The following is a 17,248-nucleotide window of genomic DNA, read 5'->3' as shown; positions in this document are numbered from 1 at the left end:
ATGACCCAAGGAAACACAGATGGCTATTGCCTCCAAGGGTGTATGAAGTGGCAAAGACAGTGTGGGTACATGCTGATTGACCAACAGCACCATGCACTTGTCTCTCACACAACCTGTGATATCTGTACAAAGAAAACTATCTAGGAGAATTCAAGGCCAAAGTGGTAGTATATGGAATCCTTAACCACCAGGATCCTCTCTTCTCCTTCATGGGTTGCAATGCATGGCAAACACATGTGAATAAAAGTTGAAACACAATCTGGCAAAAGATAAATTAGAAGTCTGTCAGGAAATAATAGAAGAACAATGCTAGCATATTAAAAATACACAAATAATATATACAGCCAATTATAGAAAATGTTTGTACAGCCTGGTTAAATGTCGCACCAAACAAAATTAAAATTAAACTACAAAACTAACAAAATGCATTACTCATTAGCTCATATAAAGTTCCTTGTTCAACAAATTAAAACTTCTTATACAAATATGCAAACATACAACCACTCCATGACAGATGTCTAAGCAGATCTTTCATGTACTTCAAGAAAAAGTTACATAAAAATAAAATATTACGCGCATTAGATCACTATATCATACATGATGAAAATAAGTTTAAATACCTTTCACTCTTCTATGTGTACCACAAGTTTAGTAATATGCCACCTATTGCTAGATCTACATAACTAACCCTTTTGCTATTATATAGTGTAAAAAAAAAAGAAAAAAAGAGTATTTATGTAAATACACATACAATAAGCCAACAATATGAAAAACATTGGAATATATGCACTATATATACAGTGAGTGTATACCAGAATAAATGGTGAACATTAGGATATAAATGGGCATGGCCCAGAAAGGGATTTTAAAATCATACAAACAATCATTTCTGAAAGCAATACCTCTTCAATTTTGCATTCAACCTTTAACAGTGCCCAACCATAAAATTAGTAACACTCATAAATATGGGAGGAGGAGGAGGTCAAGATTGTACCTGACTTTTCCACATTCACTCAAAGGACATAAATACCAATAAAATAGAAAGAGTGATCACAAAAATGTTTTAGGTGGTAAGACTGTACTGAAATAATCAAGTTAATTTTAGATATGTAAACTAATTATCCACTTTTTTAATATTTCTTAACAAAATTATAACAGTCACTGTAGGGAAACCAACTTCTTATCAAAGATAAGATCCTATTTTAAAAAGGATCTCAAGTGTGAATATTACATTCCTCAACTGTTAGGAATAGCCACCTAATAATACTGTATAAAGCTCACAAATCAATAAATTGAACCTTAAATTACACATAACTGAATAACATAATTACAAAATATAATGAAGCAAACTAAATCCTATACATATGAGCACATATTACAAGGGTATCATATCTGTACTTAATTATTAAATGAACATTATAGTTTTTCATAAAATAAACTTTATGATGAACTTTGGAATCAAAGTTGTTTGCACTGGGAAAAAAAAAAAAATTGATTGTTGTACAAATACCAGTCAGTTGTAATAATCAATCACTTTTGTTTGTTTATATAATATTTTTAAGTATAAATTAGTATAATTCTAATCTTGCCATAAAAGTACTTAATATACAATGTATAACACCTACAATGAGTTCTGTGAATGTTATTATCAAAAAATATTACGTGTCATGTCTTGGAAAACTGAAAAATGACAGAAATCACAATCAGTAATAATTATCTATACCATTTACGCTATACTTCTGGCTCGTTAGTACATACAAGTTCACGTTAAAGTAGTTCACATGCTTCTGTAACAGGTGAAAAACAAATAGTACATAGTTTTCATTGCAGACAAACTCAGAAAAAAGTAGCACTTATGATTTACACACATACCAAAACAATTTTCCATCACCTATTACTGACACTTGTCTTCAGTGACTGACCTAAAGAACCATGTTTCAGAGTAAACCTTATCAAAAGTGATTGTGGTCAGTAAATCATAAAATGTTTAATTTTAAAATATTGAGTAAACCATATACAATTAAATACATACTTTACTAACTTTAGAAGAGAGAGAATGACTTTATTTAACACCAACTGTTATGCAGAACTGAAGATTTCCTAATTCACAGTATTTACTTTTGTTATCTTCTTACTTGATAAACATTAAGTATTTTATGAATACAATGACAGCATATCAGTACCAAATGTAATTCACAAATTTTGTTTTGCCATTTTAAGAAACTACACAGAAAATTGGCACATATATATCTAAATCTATGTTTCAACAACACTAATATCAAGGCACTCTCTTATTCCTTTATTCACTAATTTAACCCATGTATCTCAGGACAGCTGGTATGGATATTAACACTTTTACTAAAACAAAGCAGAGTACAATGTTTTGATCTTAGGTCATCTTCAGGTTAATAAAGAGAAAGTTTGCAACAGTTGTAAACTCTTTGTTAACCTGAAAATGATGTAAGAAGGTCAAAACATTGCACTCTGCTTTATTTTGATAAAAGTGTTGATACCCATACCAGCTGTCCTGAGATACATTTTTATTTCAAGTGGGTTTCTTGTCATCATAAATTAATTTAACCCATGCATCTCAAAATGGCTGGTATGGGTATTAACACTTTTATAATTTAACCCATGTTATAAGTCTTGAACATTTGTTCAGTTGCTATAAACTCATAATTACCTTTCTTCATTTGTTTCTTTTCCATTTTCTTAGATACGACAAATGGATTTTAAAAATAAGTTTTGTACAATAAACTAGTCTGTTATCTTTTAAATACCATACAAATTCAAAAGTATCAAACTTTGTTACTTTTCCATCTTCTTTTGTATACATCAAAAATTCATTTTAAAAGCATGGTTTATAAGAGTTGACAAAGTGAGATAATAATCTGTGATGAGAAAACTCACTTGTAGAGAAAATTATATATTTAAAAATAGCTGGTATGGGTAGAGCACTAGTAGTGAGATAATACACTAGTTCATGATTTTTTTCTCATAATCTGGCAAATGTAAGTAGTTTTTGTTTAAACAGGGAATGTTAATTATCTATAAACTGGAGAAAAAATACAAAATGCAATTACATCAGAGTTAAAGAGTTTGATGAAATGACATCACAAAAAATACATCTTATTATTGTACTTATTATGATATAATTCCATTTTAACTTATTTAACCCATGAAATTAACTAATTCAACCATTTTCAGGTTTATTTCAAAATCTGCTCTACTTAAGAAAAATTTTACAAAATGTTAATATCTTTCTTAAAAATGAATTTTTACTGTTTGCCTTTCTTGAAATTACAGTCAGCCTGTCAACAATTAGTGGCCTCTGTCACATTATCCAAACATGTACAATTATGAAGTTTAATAGAATGAAACTTACATAATGTTGCCATATTTCACTTTTATGTTGTAAATATCTAAATTTAAATTATCCCTAAAATGTCCACAAAGACTAATATTTACCGTTGATAAAACATTAGTTTCACTCAACTCTCTCCACAAAGGCCTAGTCATTTTGACCAACCTCGCACCCATCACATTATACACAACTTTTTATGTAATAAGTGTAATATCATGACACCTGGCAAACATTTTTTATGTCTCCTATATCCAAAACTCAAACTTCTTTAATTATTTCTTTTTAACAAAAATTTATATGAGAATTTATGCAGTCAGAGCACAACTCTGACTAGGTTTTCATGTTAAAATTAAAAATTCTTTTTTAATCTTACAGTTTTCACATTACATTTGAATAACTTCCTAAATCAATTCCTGAAGTTCTTTTATATATTCAAATACTATATGGGTTCAAATCCATTTTACTGACCTGTTAAAAATATTCTTAAGTAAAACAAATAGGAATTTAGTACCCACATGTGAATCTTATATGCTTTTGAAGTTGAAATCTCAATAAAAGTTAACCCTAATTTTTTCTGTGGTTGTTGTTAACACTATACTGAAATTATTTTTAAAATATTCAGTTCAGAACACAAAATAATAGTACACACAAAGAAGACAATACAATGTTCCTATAAAATGATTACAAATTTATCTGGCTTTCTACATACATTGTAATAATTTAAAATAATTCCTTCAGATAGATGGTCAAGGTAACTTGACAATAACAAAGAATGAAATATTTTTTTTATTGATTATGTTTACTATGATAATAAATGCCACACTTAATTACGGATATTTTTTGAAAGAGTATCCAAAAGGATGGACTAGTGCATGGGTATGACTTTAGTTTATATTTCAATAAAGATGACTGGATACAACAAAATTAGGTTTGTCTTACCTGTATCTGTATTATAGGTTTCTAATTTGTATTAAAACTCAAAAAGGAGTGGAAATAATATCTATGACAGACAATTTGGATGAAGTGTCACATGGTACAAAGAAGGGATGATTCAGAAGATATTTAAATATTTCCTTATGTAATGTAATTAAGAAATAACTTAATATTAAAATTTGAATTATAAACATTTTGATGCCAAGTTTATTAACATATATTGATAACAATTAAAATAAATTTTGAATGTGTATGTGATAAAGTTCTGACATACTCATATCCATCTTAATGAAATTGATGAAAATCTCAAATAGCAAAATGTTTGATACAGTGCATGTATATGCATCCAGTCTTCAAACAATGGTATTCTTGCCTGCAGTTACTGTGCAAATAACTGCTGTAATCCCTTTTATTTATCACATAATAAACTATGCAAAACTAATTCTCTTTCAACTATTAACAAAAGCTTTTTAGCACTTTTTAATACCAAAAAAGTACCTTAAACCATTGGATAATCATACACATTCTTATTATTTTGAAATTTATAAATGTCACAATTTTTTTTTTGACAAATCGTTGTCCATTCTACTTGTACAAACCTTTTCTCTTATCAATTGCCAGAAAGTATTATTGCTGTTAAGTCAATCATATGGTTCACATACTGCAAGTAATATTAAATTTCATGTACCTTAAAATATCTCTGTATGCACATTAATTTTTATGCTTCAAATTTGCAGCACACAGTTCTTACTCTGATCTATGTACTGGTTCAGATTTATGAACTTGAGTATTTTTTTTTTGTTAAAGAAAAATGTAACTAACATCTTCAAAACTAAAATCACAAATTATTGTAAATTGTAGTGATACAAAGTAACCTTTGTATATATACATATATATTGGTTAATAATTTATTTACAGCTTAAAGCTCCACTAGTTAACTCTGTTTTTCTTGAACAAAACAAGAAATTGGACAAAAGTTCCATTGCATTGCTGAAACCTTTCACTAGGTGAAATCAGCTTAACACATGTACACAGCAGTTAGTATTATATTCTTGAACATAAAAGAAAATAACTGTAATGATTAAATTATGTAACAAATTTAAGTGTAAGCTGAATATGACTACAATTAAGAACAATAACTGTAACAGAAACAACTTTGGCATGTCAATTAAGAGATTTTATATTTTGCTTAAATATCTATTATAATGGATACATAATTTTACAAATTATATCAAGAAGTTTGACTTTTATTAAGTCGCATCTCCAAAGTCAAAATCATTATCATGTGCTCACCAAAGCTATTTCTTGTACTTTATGTTTACATTTTATTGTTTTAGAATTTTTACACACAACCATCCCCATAATTCTGAATCAACAAAAACCCAGTTAGTCAACATTTTCCCATCACGAACTTTTGCACCACTTGTTTGATCAAATAATGGGACTCAACCAAGAATATCATAAACCCATCAACACCCACAGTGTGTTGTTTTTTCATAGTAACAGCCCATGACAATAAATAACCTGTTAACTGAAATCACCAGTTAATAATTATTTTAATTCTCTTTTTTATAAATTCTGATTAATTTGTACTGTATATTTATCATACATCTCTGCACCATATGTAAATCTTAAAAGTTTAATATTTCACTGAAGATTTTTACCTCATTTTAAGAAACAATACGATTTATCTGCACTACTGCTATTATTATTGTAATTACATAATTTTTGTCTTGGTACATGAAATTCCAACTAGGCTTTTGGTACATATACCACCACTGGTGACATTGGTTACAAAAAGTATGACTATTCGCTATATAATTATAGAATTTATATGGGAAATAATTATCTTTATTGAAGCACAATCTATTCAACCAATTTAGCACTGAATATAAGTTCACAAAAATTATGATAAACACATAAAATGTGCCTAAAATGCTGATGACATTTCAGATGTTGTCCATGGCTACTCTTTGTGCAGTGCAGTACTCCTCATTCTTACAACTCCTTTGCTTATGCTTTCATTACTTTTCATGTCATTTATTGCAACAAGACAAAGTGAAACTGAATTCCTATGTCATAACATGTTTAAAGCTATTTTACAAGTTTGAGTAAACTGTTGTAATTAGACCTAAATGAATCACTGTGTACAATGTGCTGTAAAAACTGACATGTGTAGTGCCCTGCATGCTTAAATAAAAATAAAACTTTTTTTTTAATAACTGGCATGCAAATTTGTTACTTCTTTAGGTTTTAAACTAATTTTTCAACCAAGATGTAGTGTAAAAGATGACATACAATATTTGGAAAACATTCAGAAACAAAAAGCCAAGAGAAACTTGTATTTCAATCTGAGAATTTTAATAATGAGTGTTTTCAATATTTACTTTTGTTACATAACAACCCAAAAAGAGTTTGTGAATAAGAAAAAGGGCATTAGCCAAGAGAAACTTGTATTTCAATCTGAGAATTTTAATAGTGAGTGTTTTCAGTATTTACTTTTGTTACATTACAACCCAAAAGAGTTTGTGAATAAGAAAAAGGGCATTAGCCAAGAGAAACTTGTATTTCAATCTGAGAATTTTAATAGTGAGTGTTTTCAGTATTTACTTTTGTTACATTACAACCCAAAAGAGTTTGTGAATAAGAAAAGGGCATTAGCCAAGAGAAACTTGTATTTCAATCTGAGAATTTTAATAGTGAGTGTTTTCAGTATTTACTTTTGTTACATTACAACCCAAAAGAGTTTGTGAATAAGAAAAAGGGCATTAGCCAAGAGAAACTTGTATTTCAATCTGAGAATTTTAATAGTGAGTGTTTTCAATATTTACTTTTGTTACATAACAACCCAAAAAGAGTTTGTGAATAAGAAAAAGGGCATTAGCCAAGAGAAACTTGCATTTCAATCTGAGAATTTTAATAGTGAGTGTTTTCAGTATTTACTTTTGTTACATTACAACCCAAAAGAGTTTGTGAATAAGAAAAAGGGCATTAGCCAAGAGAAACTTGTATTTCAATCTGAGAATTTTAATAGTGAGTGTTTTCAATATTTACTTTTGTTACATAACAACCCAAAAAGAGTTTGTGAATAAGAAAAAGGGCATTAGCCAAGAGAAACTTGCATTTCAATCTGAGAATTTTAATAGTGAGTGTTTTCAGTATTTACTTTTGTTACATTACAACCCAAAAGAGTTTGTGAATAAGAAAAAGGATATTATTTGCAATATTAATACAATTTTTGGACCTGGAAAGAGCGAGTGTGGTTAAATGTTAATGAAATGTAAGTCTTAAAAACAAAAGATACTATTTAATTCCAAACAATTCATACAACAACCAAACACTATTTTTCAATTCAACACCCACACAATGAAAAGTATCTTTAAATTCTATGGATCATGTGCCACCATTCTATATGTCTCTAAAAATGTTTTTTTAATAATTCTCATACTGTCCCTTTTGTATTATATTAATTTTCACTGTAATGGTGTTTTGTTGCCACTACCAACTACAAAAATGAAAGAACTTGTCAAAATCTTGTGGCTGATGAGCCATCACATCTTCCAGTATCTTTTATTCATAAATGCATTTCGATCTCAGCTACCTTTTTAATGTAAATGTAACCTGTAATAATAATTACTTGTTGAAATAGTGAAATAGCTGCATTTTATGAATTTAGCAGAAACACAGGACTCCACAAATTAGCCAACACAGTTTATAAGACACATCACATTAAACTACATCATATAACTGGTAATACACAATCAAGTCTGTTTTAAAAAAACAAACCTTGGGTTATTACACTTCAAAAGATGGATTTTTCCATTGAGAACAGATTTTCAGAACAAAATTATTCCCAATAGAAAAAATAAAAAGGAGTAAAGTCCCACCAATTTACTGTTACTTATTATCTTATTTTGATTACTCCCAGTTATGTTTGGTGCACTGTTTTAGGATCTCTCTAATTTTGGAAACATACATTTTTATATTATTAAACCTATCTTTATGTACAAACACTGCATAACATTCAGAAGACCTTTACTGATGTAGAATAAACTTTCCAAACAATCAGACTGAGTGCCACTTGTTGTTTGATTACATCGATCAATGTTTGGTCCATATCCTCAAAAACAGACTGTTCTCACTTTTTACAAATAATATATTTAGATGTTCATTTCAAGTCTCACAACTTCAGCTTTCTCACTTTTATTTGTTTGTTGAAAACACAACTAAACCAGTGAACACGGAATTGCCTTGGTGATTGTCGGATACTGAGAACATTTTAGCTTGGTCACCTTATGAGACATGTGACACACAACCTAGAAGGTCCAATACAGTCATCATGGCAAAAGGCACCACATTTCTGGCACATCACCATTGCTTTAAGATTACAAGCACAGTTTCCTCTTCCTCCATTTGGATCACCAGGGGGCACTCCACTGCCTGGAATTCCTCCTCCAATAACCATGCCTGTGGTCATGGTTACTGGTGTTAATGACAGGCCTGTGTTTCTTCCTTCCTGACCCCCAGATGGTGCTGTAACACCATTTTTTGGGACTTGAGGTAGGACTACACCTGTAGACATTACAGACATCTGTGTCAGAGCTGGAACAAGAGATACATTTTGACTGGTCATCAAGCCTCTGCCCTCTGGCTGGGGAAGTGTACAAGAAACTAAGTTCTGGGAATCCAAAATCCCAGGTGTTGGAAGAGGTGTACTACATGTAAAAATGGACTTTCCAGAAGCAACTGAGGAACTTATAGCTGAATGTGGATAAGGAAAGCTGTTAAGGATTATGTGGTTTGTCAGAACACCACCAGTGGTAATTCCACTGGATTGGATATGATTAGTACTAACCACTGCACCAGAATTATGGCAAGTCTTTGAAGTAATGGTTTTTCCCGAAACACCAATGGCATGAGATTCTACACTAGTGCCGATCTTAGTATCTTTCAATAAGGATAAAGTTGGTGTGATACCATTGCTAGAAATAACAGAGCATGAACTAGATTTATTGGTTGAGGGTGACACATCTGATGTCTGTTTTGGTAACAATTTTTCAAAATTCCCAAGAGATACGGAAGTATTTGGTAAAGCAGAAACACTGGTTGTCTGAGCATTCTTCTCAATACTGGTAGTTGTTTTACAATATTTTGTGTTTAATGGTTCATGAAATTCTTTACAGCTAGAGCTCCTTTTTAATGAGTTCTTTCTTTGACTTTCAATCATAATGACATTATTTCCTAGCACCTGGTTTAAAGCAGGGGGTGCTGTGAAAGGTCTTACAGCCTCACTAGACATAACTGACATTGAAAAATTATGGATACTGTCAGTACTTTGTGTCACTGAAATACACGAAATGCTTCTTTTTTTGGTCTCATCTCTATCAAAACAATCTGAATTGCTAAATTCACTGATACTACCTGCAACAAGGACAGGTTGGCATGCTACTGGACAATCAGAAGGCTGACTGAAATCACTCTCTCTGAAATTTAATTCAAACCCCTGTTCAGGATTTGTTTCTCCAGATATACTGTTTAACACTTCCTGATCAGAAACTTCCTCATTATCAGAACCTTTTTCTGCTGTAGTGATAATCAAATATTCTTCTTGAAATTTCTCATCCCTTGATATGCACTGTAAATACAAAAAGGAGCTTTTTAAAACTAATTTAGAGCTGAAATGATAAAGCACTTTTCATAAACTAGTTAGATGTTATTTTAGTAGCACATATTTACTCAACTTGCATGTGTGTAGCCTTTAAGTACAGCAGTAAAACTTCAAATACTTTTCTTGTTTACATTTCTTATACATTCTGGCAAATGTTTATAATGTCATTCAATAAACTAACCTAGAAAAACTTTAAATGTTTTATTTAAGCAGCTAATGTATTTAAAACACATTCTAATATTTTTTGAAAATTACATTTTAAATCTTCATATACTTTGAAGATTAAACAATTTATACTTGTATTTTTTATACTGGTCATGGACATGGCAGTACATATTTTCAAAATGAACAATTTAACTGAAGGTTAATTATGTTAAATCAAGTTACTTTATTACTTCAACTAAAAGTATAGTTTTAAGCCCATGCTGGATAGCATTCTACACACAAACCTAAATTTCTTATTTGCTGATTTATTCACATTTATTATTTTATCTCTCGAAAAAACTATATTAGTACTAACAAACACAAAAATGAGTTTTAGGAGAAACTTGAGATTTTGTAAATAATTCAGCAACTCTTTGAACGTTATCATTAGGCCAGTTTAACATGAATAAAGTACAAAAAACTTTCAACAACTTTGGTTATTATATCCATAAAGTACTGGTTACTTTAAAACAAGTTTTGGATTGTGAATTACTATGCTTTTTAGTAACTCATAAGTTTACTTATGTGCAGAATACTTAAAATTCTGCATTATTCACAAATGTGACAAAAATTTGGATTAAAAGCTATTTTAGATACCATACACTAATAACAAAAACAGCTTTATATATTTTTAGTAGTTAACTCCAAAACAGCTTTGTTAACAGTAGTACACAACAACAGTAAATGGAGTTTTAAACCACAATTTTCTAGACTAACTGAGATAAAGTTTAGAAAAGAGCATGCAGAAAGCTTATTTCTCATAATTAGGTTATGATGGGCTCAAGCAATTAAAAGAAAGCTGCAAAGATGGCAAGTGTGTAGAATGTAAAATGTGGAAGACATTCTTTTTTCTTTTAAAATTATGAACTGATACTGATACTGGACTGAGATTTTAAGTTTTCTGTGAAACTGAGAAGTAACTTACATGGTACGGAAGCTGATTATGTACTCCATTAGCTGCTGAGACAACTATGCTTCCCCCATCGTTTATATTATTTACTTCCTCTTTATCTGTAGAAGTCCCTATGTCATTTATAAACTCTAAATTAGATGAGAGCAAAGCTGCACTGTTGGAGTCCACATCTCCAATAATCAGAAGCACTCTAGAATTTTTTGCATCACTTACTTTACAATCTCCATTTAGTAACCCTTCTATGGTACCATCTTCAGATGCTATAACAACTGTGGTTGAGTTTGAATTGTTGGCTGAATCAACAGCTAAGGAAATATCATTGGTTAAAAGAATCAACTGTTCTGGTGAAGAAGCAGCACTTGCATCAGCTGGGTCATCTACCAAAACAAAAGAGTTGTGTTCTTCCAGGCCTCCAATATCCATTGGAACTGTTACGACAGTTTCAGTGCCACTGGTAGGACCAAGAACAGTCTCCTGACCACTAGAAGATAGTATAACTGTGTCCACAGCTTGGGAAATGCCTCCTGAGCGAAGATTTGCAACAGCTTCAGTAGGTGTTACTACTGAACTAGAAGTCTGTGCTGTTCTGGAAGGTGCAGAGTTGCTGGGAGAAGGAGACAAGCTGATTGCATAAGCCTGAGTAGCTGAAGGTAGGCAAGTGGTTAGAAGTGAGGAACTCTGGGGTGGTGCTTTATTTGAGACATGGTGCACAGCAGTTTGTAGCAGAGGGGCTCCTCCGATCAGAGTACTTGGTGAAGTAGTATTAACCAGAGAGGTAACAGCAACACTGCTCACCCCAGAGGATGAAGATGTGATGGACGTCATAGTTGCTGGGCATGAAAGTGACCTGGTCTTCACTGGAGCCAGTCCTGGTCGAGCTTTAATTTGTCTGTTACCACTGCTGAAGAACTGTGATCGGTTACGACTCGACTCCAAAACTGCTTGACAGATTTGATAGGATCGTTCCAAATTGATAGGGCCATGTTCAGCATTATGCTTACTTGTAGGGGTACTACTGGCATGCCGGACAATGGGGACGGAACGAATTGTGATGGGGGGTACTAATGGTGTTGCACTATCCTGGAAACAAGGGAAACAATTACTGCTAACAAATTTTGAATGTAAGAAACCAGTGTTCTGTCACAATACCAAATACTAAGCATACATTTCATCAAATTTAAATTTACCAAATAAAATCCCACTTCAACTACTAAACTAAAAAACATTTATTCAAACTATTCTATTGCTTTAAAAAAGAAAAAAAGATTGTTTATCTTTGTTTTTCTAAAGGGAGGTTCACTGATTAGTACTTGACAATGTCTGATAAATTGTAGTCAGTTCCAGCAACTGCAATAAGCACATATAAAATAATTCCACTTCAAGATTCTATTAATAAAGGTATTATTGGTTAACCATTATCTTTATTAAAAAAATAAAGCCTTAGATTTTAATTTTTTTGTTAATATTCTATATCAGTAACACAACCCAATGATGTCAGTCCAACATCTTTACTTTATGCAACACATTGTTTACTTCACAAGCAAAATGTAATGCTTTTATGCACAAAAATCTTTGTTCTTAATGGTCAGTGGAATCTATAGCTGATAAAAAAAAAAGTATGCCAAGTTCAATTTTTAACAGTAACCAAGCCTGATCTAAAACTTTCCAGTTTGCTCAAAAATAATATACTTTGAATGGTAAATATAATATATTATTTCTTTATTGTTTTGCAGATGCAAGTTATTTGAAAGTTGATAATTTTAATTGTTTTCAAAAATATACACTCCAATACAAATTTTGTATGTAAGACTTCATATTTTGGCTGTTATTTTCTCTATCCTGTGAGATCTGTCAATTTGACTGACCTCACAACCATCATAAAAAAATTAGGAAATAAATATAAATTATGTGTTTGGGGGACTAGAATGACTAAAAATTAAAAATGGTTAGTCCAAGTAGCTTAAGTCTCATAATGTTATACATTTATTGTTTTTATTATATTGACATTCCAGTCTCACCTGGCTAATATTACACAACTTGCATTGACATGGTTCATGTGCACTCATGTTACTGTATTCAATAACATAAAACTAACCTTTAGTCTTTACAAAGTGACCCTGTCTTGGCCGTGTTTTAGTGAACAAGTATTTCATAATATACAGTCACATTTAAATTATTATACATTACATACGTAAATAGATTATTACTGTTTAAAAATAAATAATCGAACTTATCTTCCCTGAAATATAGCACAATAAATAAAGTAAAGCATACAATTATCTGTTCCAGCCCCAATCTTTCAACTTGTTTGTTGCTGGACATAGGTTGCTAAGACTTTTAAAATTCTGCACATAGAGTATATGAAATGAAAATATATTTTTTAATTTTATATGTATTATATGTAAGCTTTTGAATGACTAAATAAAATTTTACTTTAACTTATCAAGCATAATAACCAAATTGTATTTAGATTTAAAAAAAAAAGAAACTTTGAGTAGACTAAAAACATGATCAACATCCTTGAAATCTTGGTTAGAAAGAATGTGGTAGCCATTTAACAGATTAAAATGGCTAAGAAAACCACTAGAAAATGTTCTAAGCTCTTGATTAATTATTCACAAATCACATATTGATCATATGTAAGGGACCGTTTACAAAAATGGAAAGAAGTGAACAGGGCCACTGTGTTTGATTCAGTACATAAGCCATATCTCAGCAAAATAGAAAGATATTCTTATTTTATATTATAATTTGTCAATATTTTTGAGTTCATAATTCGTACAAAACTAAAACCTAGTATTTAACATTACAAACATCTAATTTTAACCAGTGCACATTCAGCATACGTAACTCACAAAAATCAATATTTATGCATGTCCTTTTAATATTTACTTTTAAAATATGAAATTAATGCGTATACTAAAGTGTGAAATACAATCTACAACTTGATACTAAACTTACTGACCTAAATTCATAAAATAGTAGTTCAATAAAAATTTGAATGCAAGTCAACAAATGAAATATGGCCCATGACAGGTTTTGACCTGTCACAAAAGTTAATGAGACTCAGACTTAAGATATCTTTTGTCACACTTCTTTTAATTAGTCCATTATATATTTCTGAAGAGTGGTTTGTGTGAAATAATATTTAAGATCAATCATTTTATGCAGCAAGCCATTACATAAAATTTTCTTTTGTCCAATTACAGGATTCACGAGTCCCGATTTCAAATCACTAAAAGACTAATTAACAGGAATACAATAAAGAACACCAGCAGTTATACAAGATTTTCATAAATTTTATGAAGCCTAATAATTATCTCTGCTTGGCCATTTTGCCCCCTTTGAATTATTTCCAACTCATTTTGAACTTTGCACATAATAAAATGGCATCGAACTTGTCCAAATATTTTTACATTTTTCATGATAATATCCTTTAATACTTATTTTTAAATGCTGAAACATACCTAAAATGTATTTTTAAAGTACCTAAAATGTTTTGTAAAAAATGATAGTTTAATGTACCAGTAATTGAAATAATTGGAAATCTGGAATTTGCTGGGAATTTTATAAATTAAACTGATTTTATTATGTTGTGAGAAAAATGAGTATAACTAAATGAATCTGTATTATTACATTCAAAATCTTTTGTTTCTGTTTTTTAGAAAGATTAAGCAATGAGTTATTTTATGCATGCTATAAGCATTAGGCAACTAGCTTAAACATGTTAGTTCAATAATACTCTATAAGCAGAAAAAACAACAACAAAAAAGCACCTCTAGATATTCTTTACCATGAACATTATAAACACACACAGACTTACCCCTGAAGTAGTTCCCAAGTTGAACCTGGGGCTGTTGGAGAGGCTCATCACAGGAGCTTGTTGTTGATGCACCTGTAATGCATGATAACTTTACAATAAATGGAAGAGACCAAGTTCATAGCTGGTTAAATTAAATGATAAGCATTTATGCAAGCTTAAAAAATTAACTTCTATTCTACATACACAAAAGTTTTTTTGTTCCAAATCTAAATGCACATTTCCTTTAAATAATGGAAGATATTTCTTATATTCAATTGTTGTTTGAGCCAATAAACATGTAATTTTATAGTATATGCCAAATTTTTTTTTATAAGTTATCCATTATACTTAGTTACAATCATTAATGAAGTTGCTAGATTTTAGTACAAAACTTTTTTTTAATTTTCAATTAACTCCATTATACTTAGTTACAATCATTAATAAAATCTAGCAACTTCATTTCCATAACTTTAAAGGAAAACTATAACTGAATGGTATTGATAAATTTGAATCACCATATTGTTACATAATAATATCATTGGACTAAAACCATTTCCATGTTTCTACTTTAGAATGAACTTCTGAAACCATTAATTCAGCTATTTTCTTCTTATACACAGTTCTTCTCCGTTTGGAATATACACACATATACTTGATTTTGGCTGCTACTAACCTTATTATCATAATAAAAGCTTTTGTCTAAATAAAAACATAAGATGAAGGTTAGTGCTATAAAAATGCGATTTAATAGCTCCCTCTCTATTTTTAATTTTTTGTGTGGATAAAACATTTGTTTTATTATACCATTCAGATGTTAAATGTCTATATTCAGACCATATTAAAATGTGTATATAATAATTCCAACTTCATGACTTTAGGTCAGACAAAACCCTGTGCCATTTTAGCTTCGCTGTTAAGTATTTGGGTAATTGATACTTCTTAACGAGTAATGACAATCAGAGCTTGAGGTTTTGTTTGTTCTGGAAACTAATTAAATTATAAAGTATGGAAAACCATACAAGACAACTTTCATTTAAAATTCCAACAATAAACTTTAAATATTACATTTTTAAACTAAAGTGTATATATCAATAAAATGAGAAATTGAAAGTTAAGCCTTATTTGTCCATTGTTTGAAATCCCAGTCAGGTTATTATTAACTGACAAAATAATGACTATACAAATAACGACAGTTTTATAATTCTTTTCACTAAAAAATACATTTTCAATTGTAGTTACTTGTATTTAAACTTTTAACTCAGTTCAACATGATTTTTATTTTAAGTATCTAAATACTGTTTTCATTTTATAGTTTAGATATTTCACTAGCCTAACTTCTAAAACTTTCTGAACATATATTGTTTTTTTAGGTAAATGTTTTTATCATTTTTTTTATCGTACCATTAACTGTAGATATTATCATTAATGTTCCCATGCAAAAACTTATTGAGGAAATAAAAATGCAACATATTTTGATTTTTTATAGAATATTTTTAAAGATGTTTTGCTTATATTTATATAATTTCAAATTTTTCCTTTTCACATATAGTTAATTTTTAATGTTTTATTTTCATTTTTGTCCTTTGCCACTCATTACTGATCTTAACAAGTCAATGGTACTCTATTTGCATATTACAATTTCTTTGGGAGACATGTACAGCCCACTGACAAAATTTTTATTCAGCATGTAATATTGGATACTTTAAGAATGGATACAAAGTACAATGTATATTTAAAAAATGTTTAAACCCTCTAATTATGCATTTTAAAACATAAATAATATGTAATTAACTCAAATATAATAGTGAGACCTAAATAAACTTCAAACTGTATCTCTTACATATTTACGAAAGAAGTAACGATAAGAGTTATGATCCATCAAACAATCAACTACACTACAGTCAATTTCATATACTCCATGATGATGACAACTTAGCACTGACTGCAAAATAACTGCTGCTAGTTTACATTGTAAAATGATCTCTATCTAATGGTCATGCAGATGTGGATGTAATATATACTTGAACACTATAAAGCTCAAGCAAAATCATTGAACGTGGATGTGGTAGATACCAGTGGTTGAGAAATGTATTATTTGTTCTAACTATATTCATTCAGAGAAGTGTGAATTTCGAAAGAGTCAAAATGTCATCTAAGTATCTCATTGTCTAGACACAACTCTCTAATACTACCATCACATTATTGTAGATTCACTGTCAAAGCTTGTTGATTATATGGCAATACATCTGAAGTTTCAAGTAGTTTATAAAGGTTTATTTTAAAATAAACTCAGATAAACTAAAATTTCAAATCATGGCATGCATTAAAATATTAAATTCATTGATATACATTCGATTAAACTTT

The 17,248-nt window shown here is 30.1% G+C and overlaps 1 protein-coding gene across 11 annotated transcripts in view; it reads right to left on the bottom strand.

Annotated features, from left to right (window-relative positions):
* Nucleotides 1-7,589: 7,589 nt before the first annotated feature.
* Nucleotides 7,590-17,248, bottom strand: part of LOC143229332 (uncharacterized) — an 84,916-nt gene continuing 75,257 nt past the window's right edge. For 7 of the 11 annotated variants that reach the window (XM_076461510.1, XM_076461511.1, XM_076461514.1 and 4 more), the window contains 3 exons: nucleotides 14,906-14,977; nucleotides 11,095-12,162; nucleotides 7,590-9,932 (listed from right to left, as the gene is read on the bottom strand). In XM_076461510.1, coding sequence (XP_076317625.1) covers nucleotides 8,586-9,932; nucleotides 11,095-12,162; nucleotides 14,906-14,977 — 2,487 coding nt within the window. In that variant the 3' untranslated portion in view covers nucleotides 7,590-8,585. The remainder of the gene's footprint in view (nucleotides 9,933-11,094; nucleotides 12,163-14,905; nucleotides 14,978-17,248) is intronic. The other 4 variants (XM_076461518.1, XM_076461519.1, XM_076461520.1 and 1 more) reach the window with 2 other exon arrangements.

The sequence above is a fragment of the Tachypleus tridentatus genome, chromosome 10, assembly GCF_004210375.1.
Source record: "Tachypleus tridentatus isolate NWPU-2018 chromosome 10, ASM421037v1, whole genome shotgun sequence".
In the NCBI taxonomy this organism is placed as follows: domain Eukaryota; kingdom Metazoa; phylum Arthropoda; class Merostomata; order Xiphosura; family Limulidae; genus Tachypleus; species Tachypleus tridentatus.
The sequence above is the reverse complement of the archived record's forward strand: the minus strand, read 5'-3'. Positions and strand labels throughout refer to the sequence as shown.